The sequence below is a fragment of the Phoca vitulina genome, unplaced genomic scaffold (genome assembly GCF_004348235.1).
Source record: "Phoca vitulina isolate PV1807 unplaced genomic scaffold, GSC_HSeal_1.0 scaffold18, whole genome shotgun sequence".
Classification (NCBI taxonomy): domain Eukaryota; kingdom Metazoa; phylum Chordata; class Mammalia; order Carnivora; family Phocidae; genus Phoca; species Phoca vitulina.
In genome coordinates, this window is record NW_022589721.1 from 23,796,476 (window position 1) to 23,816,166 (window position 19,691).

Consider the following 19,691-nt stretch of genomic DNA (forward strand, 5'->3'; position numbering starts at 1 on the left):
AGAGAAGCTAGAAATTGAGATTTTTATGTGAAACCTACCAATTTTAATATTTTCTCAAAAATTCTGAACACCTCATGGGCCAAATAAACATAAGCCTTTCATCCAACTCAGCTTGTAGAAAGCCACATGGTGGCCTCTGGTCTGGACATTTTATACCTTGTAGAAGACAGATGTCAAGCTCCCCTCAGTTTCTCTCCTTTTCTAGCCACCCCCAAGTGACTTTAAGCAAGCAGTCCCTAAGTCCAGGCCAGTCACACCAGGGAAGGCCTCGTCCCAGGAGGCCTGGTCCCAGGAGCCTGCCCCACCCCTACACATCTTTACAGGAAACTGAGGACCCCAAAGCCCTCGTTCCTCAGGGAGCTGCAACGCCGGAAGGAGAAGGAGAGCCTGTATGTGGTGACAGAGGCCGTGGAGACCATGCACGACACCATGCTTCAGAGCCTCAGCAACGCAGAGGGAGCAGGACGGCTGGCCTTCCTTGGGCCGGGCCATTTAAAGGTGCAGGGTGTGCCCTAGGGGTGCAAAGTCGGGTGTGCTGGGGATGCTGGCAGCCACCAAAGAGCTCCCCCTCCACCCTAACTCCTGCTAAAGGGCTGCCCCACTAAAAATCGCCCCATCTAAACAAGAATGGGATTCCTGGGTGCTTGTGTTGTGGCTCTCAATTCTGATGACACGTTAGAGTCATCTGGAAAGCTGTTTTGGTTTTTATTTGAAAATACCCAACACTGCCCCGCCCAACTCTGTTTTCATAGGTCTAGAATGGGCCCCACTGGCTGGTATCTCCTGACTCCCTCCAGATGACTCTATGTGCCGCCAGCGTTGGTATCACCGCGGAGGGGGTCTGCATCAGCTCTGGAACCAGGCACCCCTGGTACAAATCCCAGCCCTGCCCCTGGCTAGCTGTGTGGCCTCGGGCAAGTCACTCGGCCCTCTGAGTTTGCCAGTTCTTGCCCCGGAGGAGAACCAAGGGAGATTAGGCAGCAGTGGGGAAGGTGCTGAGGACACTGGTGCAGGGACGCTCCGTTTCCTTCCATGTGCCTTCCACGTCCCAGATCTGCTCCTCACCAGCTCAGTCCCTAGGTCATTTAGCGCCTGGGGGCCTCAGGTCCCCATGGTGACAAAGGAAGTGTGGGCCCCACACTAGTATCCTGGGGCTCTGGGACTCCTGTCTCCCACAAATTAAGTGTGACTCAGCCTCACAGGAATGCAGGTGAGTATGGATCACCTATCAGTCAATCTCCAGCTTCCACTGCTGAATACTGTTTAGAAGCTAGAACACAGTACAAAATGTTCTCTATCAGTTTTTCTCATCCATCCCTCCTGATGATTCTATAAGGTGGGTACTATATGTCAGGTTTTCTGGGAGCTGAACCTGGAGCTCAAAGAGGTTAAGGGGCACCTGGGTGGCTCAGTTGGTTAAGCATCTGACTCTTGATTTTGGCTCAGGTCATGATCTCAGGATTGAGATGCAGCCCTGCATCGGGCTCTGTGCTGAGGGTGGAGCCTGCTAAAGATTCTCTCTCACTCTAAAAAAAAGAAAAGGAAGGGAGGGAGGGAGGGAGGGAGGGAGGGAGGAAAGAGGTTAAGCTCCTTAGGAGCACACAGCAAGCAAGTACTAGGGCCAAAATCCAGACTGGGCCTACCTGGTTCCAACACCCATGTGTTTAATCAAACCAGTTACACTATAATGCCACCTCTGAACACAGCAGATGGCTGGCCTTCTAATCAAGGGTTATTTGAGATGTCAATGAGATGTTAAAATATGCAGCCTCGCTCCACTTGCCAGTTGTGGGAAAGACAGGGGACAGTATAAGGGGAGGGAGGGAGTAGCTGAGGGGCAGGGAACCACCTTGGGGATTACATATTTGCTATTGACTTCTTACTGTGTGGGACTCCAGATGTGTCATGGGACTGGTGTCAGTGTAGGGTAACCAACCTTCCCAGCTTACCTGAGCGAGGGCTTTCCTGGAACAGGGGACTTTCAGTGGGAATACCAGGACAGTTGGTCACCCTAGTGGTGAGTGACAGAAAACCTGAAATGACAGTGGCTCTAAACAAGAAAAGGATTTCTCTCTTAGGTAAAAGTCCAGATAGGAGCCTAAGGCAGTGGCTCTGCAGTGGTGGATTGTAGTGATCAGAGACCTAGCTCTTCCGTTTTGTCACTCTGCCACTTTCTGGTCCGAGATGGCTGCTCTAGCCCATTGATCATGTCCACATTGCAGCCGGCAGAAGGAAGAAAAGGACTTGCACACACCACCTCCATCCATTTGCATCCCACTGGCCAGAACGTGGAGCTGGATTCAGGCCAGCCAAGTGCCAGCGGAAAGGAGGTGTTCTCTCACTGTTGCTTTTCTTTTTTCTTAAGATTTTATTTATTTATTTGAGAGAGAGCAAGTGAGCGCGCGTGCATGCGCATGAGTGGGGGAAGGGGCAGAGGGACAAGGAGACTCCCAGCTGAGCACAAAGCCCAATGCAGCGCTTGATCCCAGGACCCTGAGATCATGACCTGAGCCAAAATCAAGAGTCGGGACACTTAACTGACTGAGCCACCCAGGCGCCCCCATCTTACTGTTGCTTTTAAACTGCACTTTCCCTGGGGCGCCTGAGTGGCTCAGTCATTAAGCGTCTGCCTTCAGCTCAGGTCATGGTCCCAGGGTCCTGGGATCAAGCCCCGCATTGGGCTCCCTGCTCTGTGGGAGGCCTGCTTCTCCCTCTCCCACTCCCCCTGATTGTGTTCCCTCTCTCGCTGTGTCTCTCTCTGTCAAATAAATAAATAAAATCTTTAAAAAAAGTAAAATAAACTGCACTTCCCCTGTGGGAGTAGGGTGGATAGCAGGGGGCCCCTGGGCCTCCCAGGGCTTGCCCCCACTGCGCCGCAGTCTCCACCTCTGAGTGAGAGGGGCTGACTCAGAGACCACTTGGAGGGGATCCAGCTGCGGTGCCTCATGACTCCAGCTCAGCCTTTCCCAAAGCCGGTACCCCAAACTCTGGACAGTGCTTAACAACACTAAGTGAAAATCGTTTCTTTACTGTGGGACTTTTTAGAGCTTTTACCATGCCAATGTGTATTGCTCTGACCCCAAAATGCCCTGGGGTTTTTTTCTGGAAATATCTTGTGTGCAACCTATTTTGCTGTTCTTGCTGCCTGAGTGTCCCCCCATCCCCTGCTTTTGGATCTTCCTCTCCCCTCCAACCTCTACACTGATCATCAAGAGAGATCCATGCAGTCCCTCCTCCTGTGTCTCCCTGTCCCCTGCTCCTGTCTGCCCTGAAGACACCTTCCTGCAGGTCCTCGAATCCTGTGTGGACTTGAGGTCCTGTTCTCCCTGCCTCCTTTCTAGCTCCAGGGTCAGAGCCACATGGCCGAAGAGAAGGCAGTGACCATCCCCCGGGGCACTGTCCTGGCCTACAGGGTGCTGCAGCTGGTGATCAGAGAGGACTGCTGGGGTAAGTGGAGGCTGGAAGCGCAGGGGCAGCAAAGACAGGACTCTGCCTCTGGGAGGGCTGGCAGAGGGGCAGGGCTACCTGCACATGTGGAGCAGCAAGAGGGAGACGAGGCTATTTCCCAGTGGCCTGAGCACTCAGCCAGACAGCTCCACCTTCTGGCAGCTGTTACAAGGATCTGAGGAGCAGGGAGGGCCCCTGAGGTCAGCTGTCCAGGAGACTTACACCCGAGTCTGCACCCCACTTAGCCTAGGGGCAGTGGGGTCAGGGAGAAGCTGCATTTGATGGGAGGAAGGGCTGTGTCATCTAATTAGCACAGAGAATCATGTGGACTGGGTGGTCCTGCCCATCCTTAGTCCAGGGGTGACCAGTGGGAGGTGGGGGGTTTGCTCTCCCAACAATGCTGCAGCCCAGAGATGGGCTGGGGACTGAGCACAGGGTGGGACCACTCTGATGCTCAGATCTGGCCCACTGAATCTGCAGGGTTGGCCTTGGGTGGGGGGAGAAGGAGGAGGAGGATCCAGCCACCCTTGCCCTCTGAAAAGAGCAGGAGCCTGAGTCCAGTGCACTGAGGTCTGAATGGCGGCTTTGCCGTTTGCCCTCTGTGTGGCCCTGGAGGCGTCAGCAAATGTCTCAAGCTTCAGCATCCTCGTCTATAAACAGGCTCGTGCTACCTGCCCACAGAGTGCTGTGAGGCACAGGACATAAAGCTGTGAGGCCCCTGGCTCTCTGGCCTGCACATGGTAGGAGCCCCATAATTGCTAACTATCTGCCTCCCTCTCAGGCACTTTCCTCTTTTGCCCTACCTATGCTCCCACACAGCTATCCTGTACCTGCCTGAGAGAAAGCTCGGTCGAGACTTTAGTGGAGGTAAGGAGTCCTGCCCAGGGCCTGGAACCCAACCAGAAATCATCCCTTCCCACAGAGAATGCTCTGACACTGCTCTTGGGGTCCCTTCCCTCCACCATGCCGTCACCCCATGTCCAGGGGCAGGGAGGGCCATCTTCCAGCTGAAGCATGGGCTCTGAGCAGGAGGGGGAGAAGGAGGAAGGAGAGTGAGGTACAGGAAATAGGGAAAGGCAAGGATAAGACCCATGACTGCTACCTGCTATGTGGTGGGTACTCAGTAAATGTTTATGGAAGGAAGGAAGGGAAGGACGGATGGACGGAGGGAAGAATGAAAAGTAGGCACTCACAAGAGAGCTCTGCCTGAGGTGGGAGCTTCACCAGGCCAGGACTGTGACACCAGGACCTCCTGGTTAGGCAGAATATCCGGGCAGGCTAGCCCTGGGCAGGGGGGCCTGCGCCCAGGAGCTGGGCATACCTATCCTCTCCCCACAGACTCAGCCTACAGTTGGGCCGTCGGTGAGGAGCCCAACTTCCAGGGCCTGCAGAGGCAGGTGGGTGCCCAGTTGCAGGACCTGGCCACGCTGCCCACAGAGCTGCGGCACCTGCTGCTAAGTGCCGTCCAAGAGCTGCTCCAAGACCCTCGGGCCCTGCAGGAACTCAAGGACACGGTAAGCGGCCCATAGGCTGGACCGGAGGCTGGGGACTGGGATCCAGGAAAGGGGGGCAGAACAGGGAAATGAGAAGCAGGAATAGGGATGTGCTCTGAGTCTCGGTAGTGCCCCACCTTGGATGGCAGGGTGAGGACGGCCCCGTGGTGACCAGGCACAGGCCTGTGCCAGCTTTTGTGTCAGACATTCGCTGAGCATTTGCTCACTAAAGCCCAAACGAGGGACCTGGCTCAGCATTGCTGGCATCAGAACCCAGGCGCATTCCATCCTCACTGGCATCAGAGGGGACACAGTGCCAGGGGTGGGGAACAGGAGCTTGGAGGATTGGGTGCAGGGCTAGGGGGCAGAGGAGGAGACCCACAGCCTGTCCTTGCTCCCCTTTGCCCCTGCCCTGCAGTTGGAACGGGCCCTGGACACTGGGGTGCTGGGACAGCTGGTTGACCCTGGGGGCTTCATCCTAAGCACCATCCGGAACCCCTGAGGCAGCCTGTTGACCTCGAAAGGCAGGGCCATCCTCTGCATTCTTGGAGCTCTTGTGGGTAAGACGGATGCACAAGGGGCTGGGGTGGGGAGGAAGAGTCCAGAGGAAAGTCCTCCCAAGGCCCCTGCCCAGCACCCCTTGTGTTCCCTGACCACCCTCTCCGAGCAAGCCTTCTCCTGTCTGTTCTGTGCTCTAAACGGTCCCAGGCCATTCCCACTCACATCTGATTCTCTGTCCAAGCTCTGTCCGAAGTCAGCATGGAAAAGCACAGCCCCCATTTCCTCAGTTTGCTTGTGCCTTAAGTGAGGGTAATTGGCACTCACATTGCAAGACGGTCCAGCCCTTCCTTCAGTGATGATTTACTGAGCATCCACTATATGTCAACAAGGCACCGGGAAAAACTGAGGCAGCCGCTCTCCTCTTTCAGTCTGTAGTGGGGACAGACATCACACCAATATAGACAGAGAATTACCAACAGCATGAGAGTGTCTGTCTAACAGAGGCCCTGCTCCAACCCAGAATGGAGGCAAGGCCCACAGAGGGAGCTAGGAATAGGATCCCCTCACTGGTGGCCTGCAGTGTGGACAGAAGCGCTGGGGCAGGCAGGAGGACAGAGGCTTTGAAGCCTGGGCCGGGCTGTTCTGTTGTCACCTTAGGAAGTTGGGATCTTAATTTCCCAGAACCCCCTTCCCTGAGTTCTGGGTGAGAATCCCCCAAAAGAGGAACCACCGTGAGATATGGGGGCCAGAAGTGAAGTAGCAGCCATTCATCTCTGAAGCATCCCTGATGGACAGGTGCTGCAATGCCCACAGAGTCCCAGTGCTTCCTCCCAGCTGCTTGTACTGCTGACCAGCAGGGCCTTGGTCCTGTCACCACACACAGGGAAGCCAAAGCTCCCCGTCAGCCTCTACCAGCTGCATCTTGGCAGTCCCCTTCCCACTAGCCTTCACGACTTTCCACCTTGCTTCCTGCACTTCAGCCACGGCACGTGCTGTCGTTGCTTGAACAAGTCAGCCTGCTCTGCCTCAGGATCTTTGCACTGGGTATTCCCTCTGCCTGCTATACTCTTCCCCCCAAATATTCACAAGGCTGACTGTGTTTACTGTTTATCATCAGCATCCCCCTGCCAGAAATATAAGTGCCATGAAAGCAAGTGTTGTTTGTATTACTCACATGCTCGATCTATTGAACACATGTCTGTACATCATAGGTGCCGAACATCCGTTAGGTCCCTCCCCATGCACGAAAAGGAGATTGAGGGGCAGAGATGCCCCCGTGGGGCTAGAGGCATGCTATTCCCCAAGACTGGAGCTTCATGTTTGGAATCAGGCCAACCTGGGTTCTCACTGTAGTTTTGCCCCTGACAGGATGAGGAATCACCATTATCCTGGCTAATAACCACCTTGCAAAGCCACTGGGGAGCAAATGAGCTAATGTGAAAGCCCTTCGTAAAGTGAAGCCCACCATCCACCCTTCATGGGTCGTGTTTTAGGGAAACTGAAGGGTTGGAAGGGGTGGCAACTTACTCAGCACTTCCAGGGCAGGCACAGTTCCCGCCTTCTTGAACCTTCTCGGGAAGGATGGCCCAAGAGGTACGTAGTGGAGCTTGTCTCCACTTTAGGGCTCCAGTATCCCAGCCATTCCTGGGTTACTAGGGCCCACGAGGAGACACGCAAGATGCCTCAGATGCTCGGTGGCCCTCAACCCCTATCTCTCAACAGTGCTCAGTGACACCCAACATTGCCTGCTGACCCAGTCCATGGAGAGAGGGATCATGCCCCAGCAGCTGGAGCTGGTGAGAGCCTCCAGGATGGGGTGTGGAGGGAGGATATCTGGGGGAATATCCCAAGTGGTCTGTCGGTGTCCGGTCCCCAGTCCCTTGAGAGCCCTTTATCAGCACTCACTCACAGAGGGGCATTCCCTGGCTCTGACTTCTGAGTGCCCAGGCCTGTGCAACCTCTGCCAGGTGGGCCCTCTGCTGGGTGGGTCACATTCACTCATGTGGGTTTATTGATTATGCTGAATCCATACCTTGTGCCACCAGGCCCTCTGCTGGGGCTGAGAATACAAAGTGAAAGAGGTTCCACCCCTCACAGTCTGGTTAAGGGACTATGCAAACCAGTGACAACAAAGAGTGCCTGCTTTAGCTCAAACAGCTATGGGGTGGCTTTGGCGGCTATGAGGACACCAACTACAGGGTTCAGGGGCATTTCCCAGGGGGTGACCCCTCCATGCAGTTCATGAATTCATGGATGAAAAGATGGGGGAGTGGGGGGCAGAATCCAGGCAAAACAGCCCAGGCAGAGGCTGGGAGCTACTAGGGAGTGTTGGAAACCAATGACTCCAGCCAGTGTGCGAAGAGCAGTGTTGGGGGTACACTATTTTGCCAAGCCTCAGCTGTAGTGGGAGATGGGGGAGCACTGGCCCCAGGCTCCCACCCTCGGGGTGGGTTCCACTGATGCAGGACCTGGGAGACCTGCCTGTTCATTCTGGGTGGTTCCTTGCAGGTGGCGAGCATCTTAGAGCCAAACTTTAATCAGATGGAGGAAACCACCTGTTCCCTCCCACTAGAAGTCCTCTCATCCCTGCAGAGTGAGGATGCAGCCCTCTCCCTGAGCCTGGCGGAGAGCTGTGGACTGGAGCTGCAGGGGCCTAGCCAGCAACTCATGTGGGACCCTGACCTGGTGGCACAGCTGTCCGCACTCTACGGGTCCCTCGCAGGGCTGCAGATGCCGGCTGCACCCAGCCCTGCAGCCCTCTAAGCTAACAGCCTCCCCTAGGGTTCCAGTCCTCCTGCCTCCAGGGACCTGCTGGCCCAGGCAGCCACGGGTGATTACGGGCTCCACCAGGACTGGCGCACACGCTTTCCTCCATCCCTTTCAGGACTGGTCTCCAGACATTAGTCACCCATCCAGATGCGAGGGGGCGGGGGCACCCATTAGTGTAGGGTCTCACCTTGGATCAGAATTCTCCCTTGAGAGGTAGTAGAAGCTGGTTCCAGAAGAGCCGGGCCTCCATCCACCGCCCACCACCGACAGCTGTGTAGCTGTTACTCCCCTCTCCTGCAACATTAACGCCCTATGAAATGGGGCTGAGAATCCCCAGCTCACAGGACCGTAGCGAAGACTTAAAAGTTGTACATAAAGTGCTCAGAACAGTGCTCGGCTGTCAGCTATTACTGCGTGACGTGGCCATTACTGGTCGTCTGGCTACTCTGCAGGAAGCTGCAGGACCCTTCCCCAGCTGCGCAGAGGACCTGACGGTCTCCCCTTAACGCCTGCTGCGCGCCGCTCAGCCTGGCCTGCTTTCCCGGCGCAGGATGAGGGAGATGGGGGGAAGTTCCACGTGGCCTGCGCGGGCCTGCGGGCCGGGACTCCTGGGCCGGGCCCTCCGCAGAGCCTTGTCTGGTGGTGGGAACTTGCCAGCGACGCCGCACAGCGGATAACCGGAGTCCTTTCACGGTAGGAAGCATCTCCGGCAGAACTCGCACGACCCGACATGGCCGTGACGTGGAGGAGCTGTGAAGGAGTGCGCGTGCGCGTGCGCCCGTGCGTGTGCGTGCCTTGCGTGTGCGTGCCTTGCGTGTGCGTGCCTTGCGCGCGCGGGGCGTGGGAAAGGAAGAGGCTGAGGACTCGAGTCGGTTGCAGGTCTTGGAGCTCCTGCTCGGTTCTCTTGACTGGGCGGAGCCCTCCGGAGCCGAAACAAAACCCCGACAGAGCCCCTGCTTTTGCCCAGGCCCAGCAAAATGTTCGTTTCCATTGATAAAACTTACCTAACAAATAATGGCCTTTGTAAAAAGAATTTACAAAGGTCTCAGAAATGTATGAAGAACACTTGAATCTCCGTAACTCCACTACCCAGATACAAGCAGTACTGACATTTGGTAACATTTGCCCATCAGTGTTATTCCCATGCATTCATACAAATCATCTTGCAGGTAGCTGTGCGAACTTAGGCTAAGTTTCTTAACCTCTCTGAACTTCTGTTTCCTCTCCTGTAAAGCAGGGGTAAAAATATCTCCATGTTAGAGAATATCATCAAAAAGACGTGACTGCCAATTGACCTGTGAGCTGGACCCAGGCACTCCCAGGCTCCTCACCCCCTACTCTGTCCTTGGAATGAGGGTTGCACTTGCCTTTCCTGCTCTCAGAGGCTGCCTCAAGGACATAGCCTTGAGATGGTGATGTGATGTTGAAAACACCTACATGGTGTATAAATGAACACAGCGCCTCTTTATAAACTTTGAAGATTTGGAGGGCAGGTGCAGGGATCCATTCATCTTGTTGCCATCCAACACAAGACCCGTATGTAAGTTCCCTCCACTGATATTAAAACTAACCCCCTGGAGTGGCCTGCCGCTTTCTGAGGTCTCTCTCCCTGCCCTCTCACTACAGGGGTCAGTTTCAGATCATACCCAGGAAGCTGAAGCTCCCAAGAGGGTTGTGAACCAGCACTCCATGTGTTTGTACCCCTTCAGTAACATGCTCACATACAGTGGCCCCTCAAAACTATTTTCCTCCCTTTGTAGGACCCTCTAGAGAGCCCACCCTAACAGTACTCACAGGAAGGCCCTTGTCTAAAATCCCCTTTCAGCAGCTAAGTCAGAGTCTCCAGGCACTGTGAGCTTGTGGCCAGCAGAGGAGGCAGGATAGTTGAGCTGCCTTGTAGCCATGGGGGTCTGAAAGAAGAAGCATCTCTCTGCCCTTGACCATCCCTGTGCAGCTCTCCCCTTTCTTTGGACCTCCCAAAAGCACATAGGGCACAGCCTGGAGGCCAGTGTTGCCTGAGCAGCTTTTCTAGGTCGAGGTGAGACCTTAGAAATAGGGAGAATGGGTCATAAAGCCACTGACAGGCAGAAGGGGGACCAGAACCCATACAGTGGTCTTTCCCCTACCCAAACCATTTTGGGGTCCACCTTCCATGCCCCTCCCATCTCCCAGCCTCTCACCACCTAATGCTCCGAGAAATATTCCTGCACTGGGCCAATGGGGGCCGGAATCTCAGAGCAAAAGTCCTCAACTAGTGAAAAATGCTAGTGCTTACTGAGCCAGAGATAATCTCCCTGCTCCTGCAAAATATGCTCCACTCACCTCCTTCCCACTTCCTTCCCACCCCATACCTCCTTCCAGGTGTTCAAGCCCCAAACTTGGATCATTCTTGACTCCGATCTGCTGGGGACACCTGTGGCTCTCCCTCAAAATATATACCGGATCTCATTCCTTCTCACTACACCCAGTGCAATGATCTGCCTTTATTTCTTGCCTCGATTGATTGTCTCTTGCAATTCCTTAATTGGTCTCCTTGCTTCTGTCTTGCCTCATCTCAGTCTGTTCTTGGCAGTTAGAGGGTTAGAGTTAAACCTTATCAAAGATATCAGTTTATATCAGTCCTCGCTCAGAGCCCTCTGATGACTCAGAGCAAAGGCCAAAGTCTTCTGGTTGGCTGCTATGGCCTTATGTGATGCGATGCCATTACCCCTCTGACCGCACCTCCCTCCCTGGCCCCCCCTGCCCCTCAGGCACTGTCTTGCCTTGAGGGATCTGCAGTGCTCTCAGCTGTCTGTCCAGGACCCCTTTCCGCAGACACCCTCACTGCCAACTGCCTTCCCTCCTTCAGTCCCGGCTCACATGCTACCTTCCTTAAGACACCTACCCTTGTCCACCCTACTAAATTGCTAACTGGTCCTCTGCCCAGCACTCCCAGTCTACCTTAATTTTCCCATAGGCCTTAGTATCTTCAACTGTACTGTATAATGATTGAAATCAGTCCAGTAATTAATTACATCTAGACAGTGGGAATACAGCAGTACAGGGAACAGACCTGGCCCTGCTCTAATGGAACCGACCATCTGGGGTGTGACACACAGGCACTAAACAAAAGTTCCACCATCACTTTGCTAATTCCTGCCATGATGATGATATGCAGGAGACTGCCGACCTGGTTAGGGGAATCTAGGGCCTCCTCAGAGCTGAACATGCCCTAGGATTCCACTTTGATCAAGCACACTGATCAACAGCATGACTTTCCCAGGTGTCACTGACAAATGTGCTCCTTTGGGAGATATGTCTGAGGGCAGAGGGAGAAGGATAAAGAAGGGTGGCAAGAACAGCAGGGGCCAGGCCTCCTATTGTTGTAACCTTAGACCAACCGCAGATGGGCGCTGGTGGGTAAATACTACCCTCGTCTGCGTCCAGAAGGACAGATCCAAGGGGCTTTCTACAAAGCTCCCCAGAAGGGCCAGGGGCACAGTCCCAACATGAGAACCCAGCCTTGTATTGACTTTCCCTCCTGGCCTGTTTCACTCTGCCCAGCCCCTGGTTCTGCTCACTGGGACCTCCTCTAAAAATTACCCACAGCACACAGCCCTTGCTCATGCTCTGCTTCCCATGGACACCCCAGGCTAGAACAGCAGGTTCAGTGGTAAGTGAAGCAGAGACAAAAACAGAGTAAGGGTAGTGCGGAGTGTCTGGGAGGTTGTCATTTTCAACAGCAGGGGTCAAGGTAGGCCTCCCTGGTAGGTAACATCTGCACAAAGACAGAGGGCATGACCCACCCACAATCCCAGTAGGGGGACCTGCCACTGCAAAGGACTTGGGACAGGGGAGTGACCACCCTGTGCTCAAGGAACAGCAAGTTTAGCCTGGCCAGGGGTGATGGATGCGAAGCGAAGGAGACACACGATACTTGCACACATGCACGAAGGCTCATCCTCACACCACTGTTTACAATAGTCTGGAAAGAGCCGGAGTCCATCAAACAGAGGGATGGTTAAGTAAGTTATAGTACATCCATATAATGGAATACTACACAGCATTCAAGAAGAATGAAAACACTATATAAAAATATGGAACAATTTCCAATTCATATTAAATGAATAAAGCAAAATGTGGAATGGTGCATAGAGGAAGTTGCATTTGGGTAAAGGCATGGAAGAATAAACATGAATGACATAAAATTTGAACCCAGTTTATTGCACTTACAAAAGCCATACAAATTATTTCTCCTACAACCACACATTATTGAGGAATTTCTCAAAAAAAAAAAAAAAATCTTGAATGCTCCTGGTGTTATGTGTCAACCCAATATTCAGACCACACCATGGAGAATATACACCCAATATTTGCTTTTACTGTGGCTTCTTCTATCCGAATACCCTCTCTGAACACCCAGAACATGCTGCCCTCCTCCATTCGGGCCCCGCCCGGAACCCATCATTACAGTCCTAAGACACAGTCTAAGTGGGCTCTGGAGAGGTACTTACTAAATGTTGACGGACATAAAGATGTGCTGTGAACACACTGACTGAAGCAATGTATCAGTACACTGGAGTTTGATGCTTAAAAATCATTGTGTTGCTAATCTTCATTTCAAAAGGCAGTTCATCGCCTCTCCATTTAGAAAACTGGAACAACCACACAGTGTTTATTAGTTATAGGATCTTTAAAGGGTTCATTAAAATTGAGCAGCTTTGCCTAGCACCCTCACTGACTGAGGGAAGTGTAACTGGTACTGTTGACCACTCTAGAATAAATGGAAAACAATACACGTTAATGGACAGGACACTTGGAATAGACTGCGTTGTTGTTTTTAATACAGTTAAATGTCATGATGGACATAATGAGAGTGATAGCGAGCACTTTTGATACGTACAGGACATTACGGGCATTATCTGGCATAATCCTCAGGGCCACTGTAGAGGGGTAGGTATCTCGAGTATTACCCATTTTGTAAATGAGGACGTGGACTCACCAAAGTCACACTGAGTTAAACTCCAGTCCACCAGCTCCGAAGTCTGTGCTTTAACTGCTCACATTCCTACTGCCTTTTGCAGGTAGTAAATACAAGACATGTAGTATATGATGTGGAATCAAACATTAGAGATTTTGTTTCAATTCTCTCATTTTACCAATGAGGCAGAGTTCCAAAGAAGTGATGTGGCTTGGGTTTCCTGACTCTTCATGCACAGATCCTTCTATGCATTCTTCTATGCATCACACTGTACAGAGCCTGAAATATGCTCGGTAAGGGATTATTTCATAAGAATTTATGGGATGGAGTTGACTGCAATCTCAAATGGAACCAGAATGGCATTTTTAACTCAAAAGACCTAGATTTGAGTAAAAATGCTAACTATCTTTATGACAAGTCTAAAATATTTTGAGCAATCTTAAAATAGTCGAGTGCTTTTTAATCCCAATCTGTAAAGGGAAAATAGCTGATTGAAATGTTCTAGTCATCCATATTGAGGGCTGTAGAAATGGGGCAGTGCGAACAGAGTCATGATGCAATGGGTACTTTGTATCATGAGGGAAGAGGCACAGGCACTGGACTGAGAGGAGCAGAGATACTGAGCAGAACTGTGTTTTAGAGGGGAGAGGGGGCTGGAGGAGGCCGGGTTTCGAGTGACGTTAAGATTTACTGATGCAGAGCAGGGTCCCACCTCCCTCCAGTTCGCAGGGCAGACCCTGCCAACTCACCTTGGCCCTCTTTCTTGATGAGCCCATGGTCAGTCCCATAATCCTTCACTCTAGGACGGATGTTACGAATAAGAGATCAGACTTGGTAGGTGGGAAGTTGACGATTTGTTCTCTTTGGCCATCTGAACGGCAACTATTAGACCTGAAATTAAATCCGTGGCAGCAGGGATGGCTCCTTTTATCACACTGCAGCACCGCACTTCTATCACCCCCAGTTCTCGAATAAACCTGCTCTTGTAACTAGCAGAGGGGTCAGCAAACTCTTTCTGTAAAGGGCCAGATAGTAAATATTTTAGCCTCTGAGGGCCATATGGCTTCTGTCACAAGAATTCCATTCTGCTGTTGTAGTGCAAAAATAGCCAAAAATAATATGTAAACAAGTGAGTGAGGCTGTGTTCCAATAAAATTTTATTTATGGACACTGGAATTTGAATTTCATATACTTTACATATGCCATGAAATATTCTTTTGATTTTTCTCAACCTTGTAAAAATGTAAAAAACTATTCTTAGTTCACAGGCTGTACAAAAATAGGAGGTGGGCAGATTGGCCCACAGACCAGTTTGCTAGCCCTCAGTCTGTAGTTAGAGATTTCTCTACTTCTCCAATATGCGGAGCGTGAGCTGTGCTGACTGCAAAGGCCAGTATTGCTTTCTCTCTTCCAGCTGCCTCATTATTTTTTACTTGTATTCATTCACCCCATTCGAGCATTCGCTTGGCCCCTACTCCAGTCTGGGTACCGCGTAAGATCCTTGGGGCACTGAGGGAAAAATCAGACATGGCTCTTATCCGAGTTCTCACAGGGTCAGAAAAGTATCTGTATCAGAGGTGTTGGAACAAGACACCAGTGTTGGATTCCCAGGGCTGCCATATCAAATTACTACAAATGTGGTAGAAATGTGTCCTCTCACGGTCCTGGAGACCGGAAGTCTGAAGTCAAGGTGGCGGCGGCAGGGTTGGTTCCTTCTGGAGACTCCCTTCTTCTGGAGTGAGAAATCTGTCCCATGACTCTCTTCCAGCTTCGGGTGATTGCCAGCCATTCTTGGTTCTGTGGCTTGTCGATATGCGCTGCTCCTATCTGCCTCTACCTTCACGTGGCCTTTTGCTGTCTGTTTCCCCTTCTTTTCTCTTACAAGGATTTGTCATTGGATTTAGGGTCTGCTCTAATTCAGGATGGTCTCATCTCCAGATCCTTGATTTTATCTGCAAATACCCTTGTTCCAAGTAAGGTTGTATTTTCAGGTTCCAGGTAGACATATCTTTTAGAGGGCCACTATTTAACCCATTACAATACTCTTAGAAGACTGGGGTTAATGTTATCCTGAAGGCTTCATGGAGAAGGTCTTAAAAAATGAGAGCTGCTGCTCATCAGATGGACGTGAGGGAGGAAGGAAGTGCAGGCTTGGGGACCAGCCAGAGTTGGCGTGGGAGGTGTGACGCCACACGCAACTTAGAAACTGCAGGCAGCTGAGCCTGGCGGAAGAAGAGCAGGGTATGCACCGGGAGCACGTGAGGCCAAGGCCAAGGAGGTCAGCAGGGAGTCCACGGTGGCGATGTGGGCATCATGATCCAGCACTATTAAGCCAGAAGGATTTGGTGGAAGCCTCTGGGACTCCTTCCACTTCAAATGCACCAGAGCTCAGACACTCAAGACACTCATCACAACCCCAGCACAGTGGGACTAGACAAGCTTTAAGCTGTTTCTCCCAATCAGGACATTTCGATCTCATGATTAAGGTTTTATGATCTTTAAATAACACACACGCTGGTTTTCTACCACGAGTGTCAAGGCTTGTGGCTTCAAGCCCCTCTAACACACACGCTCCTCCCAATGCTGAGAGCTGCTCTTCCTGCCACCCTCTTCGCCTCCTGTGACCACCCTCTCACTCCTGGGGACTGTGAGTCAGGCAAGTGCAGTTTTCCTCCTATTACTACAACCATACAAGAGTCAATCAAGAGTAAGAGGCAGTTAATGACAAGATCAATGGTCTTACTGCATTTAGCAAGATTTTAAAAGCAATCAAAACTAAGACAATAATGAAGAAAAATACTATTACAAAGAAGGGGGAATATTTGATGTGTGTATGCACTCCACTAAAATAACACGGGGAAGACTTTACAAGCTTAAAAACAAAACACCAGTAAACCAAGCCACACTTAGAAAAATGAAAGCTGATTTTTATTTTATCATCAACAGCCATTCTTTAAACATGAACATGCATACGTAATATTCTACGCACACATCACAGTTTTTAACGTTAGTTAATAAAGGTTAAACACACAACATACATCCTTACAAAAAAAGTCAAATGCAAACTTAAAACTTTGAACAAAAGTCTTACTAATTTAAAAAAAGTTTGTGTTGGGTACCATTTGTACAACACAAGTTAATTTAAACATTTTCATTTTGGCTGCACATGAAAAAAGCGGCAGTAGAAAATAAAGTCATTGAGGGTTTTTAAATAGCAGAATAGGCAGTTTTGCCATGCAGGAGAAGCAATATTAAATATTAGTTTTCAAAAAAAATCCACATTTAAAAATATTTAGTTCAAGTCACAGAATTTTTCTCAGTAGAGACCCCAATGCAATGCATAATTAGCTGCCTTAGATGGCCCGTTTGAAAGGACAATATCCCTTCAGAGTATAACTTTACTGATTTTGGCACAGAAAAGAAGTCTTAAGAACGAGAACATGATTAAAAAAGAGGGAAGAGGAACAGAGGCAAGAAATAAAAAGCAAGAGTACATGAGATAGTAATTGTAATCACTAAAAACTGAGCATTCCCAGTCACTGCAGAATACTGTCTTCTGTCCACAGCAGGTGCGCACTCCACGGCTGTTACTGCAGCATGGACTTGATTTGCTTGGAGGTAGTCTCATCATTCAAATGTTTTGTTGTGTACCTAAAAGTAAACAAACAAACAAAAACAGCAATTTTAGGGAATTTAAAAAAAGTCATTATCCGTACTCACTGGTTTCTAGTATTACAAGATGAGCAAATAGGCCAATCTTCCCTCACAGAATCATGCCCTTGATTTCCAGCTTCAACTGGGTTCAGGTTCTGTCTTGCTTAGCCTCCCTACCAGCTTTTAAACAGAAGACCCAAGAACTTTGTAAATGAGTCACAACTGGTTAAATTCTAAAGGAAACACTCAAGCTGCACCTCTCACTCGGACGAAAACAGTCCTTGCTCCATCTCAGGGATTGACAAATTACAGCCGGTGGCCCAATCTAACCCACTACCTATTTTTGTATGGGCTGTGAGTGAAGTACATTTTTATAATTTTAAATTTATGGCGAAAGAAATCAAAAGAATAATATTTCATGTTAACATGGAAATTATATGAAATGCAAATTTCAGTGTTTTTATAAAAAGTTTTAATGGAAGACCGCCATACTGATTTACTTCAGTATTACCTATGGTTACCTTCTTGCTACAGTAGCCAAGTAGATGTGACAGAAACCATGTGGCCCCAAACCCTAAAATGTCTGTTTACCCTCTAGCCCTTTACAGAGAAATATGCTGAGCTCCGTTCTAGTCCCAAACCGTCACATCCCAAAATGTCTCAATACTCTTAAGTGCCTTGTTTCCAGCTAGATGTGTTTTGCTATAGGCATGTAAACACAAGAATCATAAAGAGTGATCACTGGTTTATGAGAAGATTCACCAGAGGAGCCCTTTAATAGCCCAAAGTCAGTGAGTAAGCCTACGTGTCCGACTCTGTTCCAGGAGCTTACAACCTGGCAGGGCAGACAGATGGTAATATACTCATACCAGGGGCAAAGGAGGAAAATACCAAGTGGGGCCTTACAGACAGGTTATTCCAAGTGCAGTGAAAGCAGTGGAGGATATTAGGTGGGATTTCATTTAGGTTCTGGAAGGACTGCTCTGGCTGCTGAGGAAGAAGTGTAGGGAGCAGAGGAACAGCACAGGGACCAAGCAGGGCGCTGTTCCAGGGGCCTCAGGGAGGGATGACCAAGGCCTGGACCAGATGAGAAGCAACGGATACAGATGTTCAGTGCTTGAATGTGGACAGTTCAGACAGAACTTTATGCTGTATCAGTTAATTTGGCTTATAAGAATTTCACATATAATCTTTAAGGAATATATCATTTTAAGCAAGTACACACAGATGGTCTTTGTGTCTTCAAGAAATTTAAACCCAATTCTTGTTAGTTTCATTTCAAATCAATTTAAAAATTGAAGAAAGCACCTGAATGCAAAGCCTTGGAGAGGTAAGGACACAAACATGTACTTATTAAGTACCTGATAAATTCTCAAAAGTTTTACTTGTAAGTCACTTCCAAATTGTTCACATATTACTAAAGAGACACCAGAGCACCTGGCATGTGATAGGTGCTCAATTAATTGGTACTTGTGGAAGGAAGACAAGAAAATAAGCAGCCAGGCTGGAAAAACAATCCATAAAGGAATATTTACATTAAGTGGCAGGTGATGTAGCCAACACTAAAGCCTTGTTTTCTTTTCCAAGTGCAGATAAAGTATATTTAGCTGCACACAATCCTACTGATGTCAGGAAGTAAAAGTGTTTAACATCCTTCTCTTCATTTCTGTTTTTTCCCTTTTCCTTTATGCTCCTGAACAGGGGACAGGGCCACACAAGTGGCACACCAACATTTCTACACAGACTTAAGTTTTAAGTACCACTGCTCAGCAATGTTCTGGGACATTCCAGGAGTTCTGAGTGCTTTCCTCTCTACCAGACACAAGTTCTTGCTGCTTCTGCGGGAGGTGATCATGCACTTCCAGCAGTTCTCAGATCCTTGCCCTGAACGGTGCTGACTGGGAGGCAGGCCTGTCACATCACCACATTCTTCTCAAGAAATGGCCAGGAATTAGGGCACCTGGATGGTTCAGTTGGTTAAGCGTCCAACTCTTGATTTCAGCTCAGGTCATGATCCTGGGGCTGTGAGATCGAGCCCTGTGTCGGACTCCGTGCTGGGCGTGGAGCCTGCTTGGAATTCTCCCTCTCCAAACAAACAAACAAAAACAAAACAAAACAAGAAAGGAAGGAAGGAAGGAAGGAAAGAAGGAAGGAAGGAGGGAGGGAGGGAGGGAGGCAGGAAAGAAAGAAAGAAAGGGCAGAAAGGGCAGGAACACCTAACATGTATGAAAATAATATATGGACACGTATGGCATTATTTCACTTTGTGCATAACACCAAAGTTCCTCTGAGTGCTATGACTTTTCTACCGAAGAAAATCAACCATTATTTACCTTTACTCTGAAATTTAATAAAGAATGCAGTTATCTAGCACTGAATCTTAACTCCCAGCTCTAGGTTGCTCTCTCATGGTCAAGGCACTTGGTTCCATTTTTCCAACCTGTAAAATTTAGGCATGACTTGCTGCTTTTCTGTAATCACATACTATAAGTTGGAGGCACTATATATAATAGCTACGGAGAAGCATTCAAAATAAGCAGCATATATATGTGTACGCAATTAAAATTGAAAATTTTTTTAGTTATTGGGGTGCCTGGGTGGCTCAGTCGGTTAAGCGTCTGCCTTTGGCTCAGGTCATGATCCCAGAGCCCTGGGATCGAGCCCCGCATCAGGCTCCCTGCTCAGCGGGAAGCCTGCTTCTCCCTCTTCCTCTGCCTGCCGCTCCCCCTGCCTGTGCGTGCAGTCTCTCTCTCTGTCAAACAAATAAAATCTTAAAAAAAATAAAAATAAAATTTTTAATTATTAACTGTCGGTTCTGAGGCAAATGATGGAGTGAGCATCTCTAGTAAAGCAGCTACTCAGAAAGT

General features: G+C 49.8%; 1 protein-coding gene across 12 annotated transcripts in view; it reads right to left on the reverse strand.

Moving 5' to 3' along the window:
• Positions 1-16,076: 16,076 nt before the first annotated feature.
• Positions 16,077-19,691, reverse strand: part of CYRIB (CYFIP related Rac1 interactor B) — a 144,628-nt gene continuing 141,013 nt past the window's right edge. For 9 of the 12 annotated variants that reach the window (XM_032415857.1, XM_032415852.1, XM_032415860.1 and 6 more), the window contains one exon: positions 16,206-16,821. In XM_032415857.1, coding sequence (XP_032271748.1) covers positions 16,758-16,821 — 64 coding nt within the window. In that variant the 3' untranslated portion in view covers positions 16,206-16,757. Of the gene's footprint in view, positions 16,822-19,691 lie in introns of all 12 variants that reach the window. The other 3 variants (XM_032415854.1, XM_032415851.1, XM_032415855.1) reach the window with 1 other exon arrangement.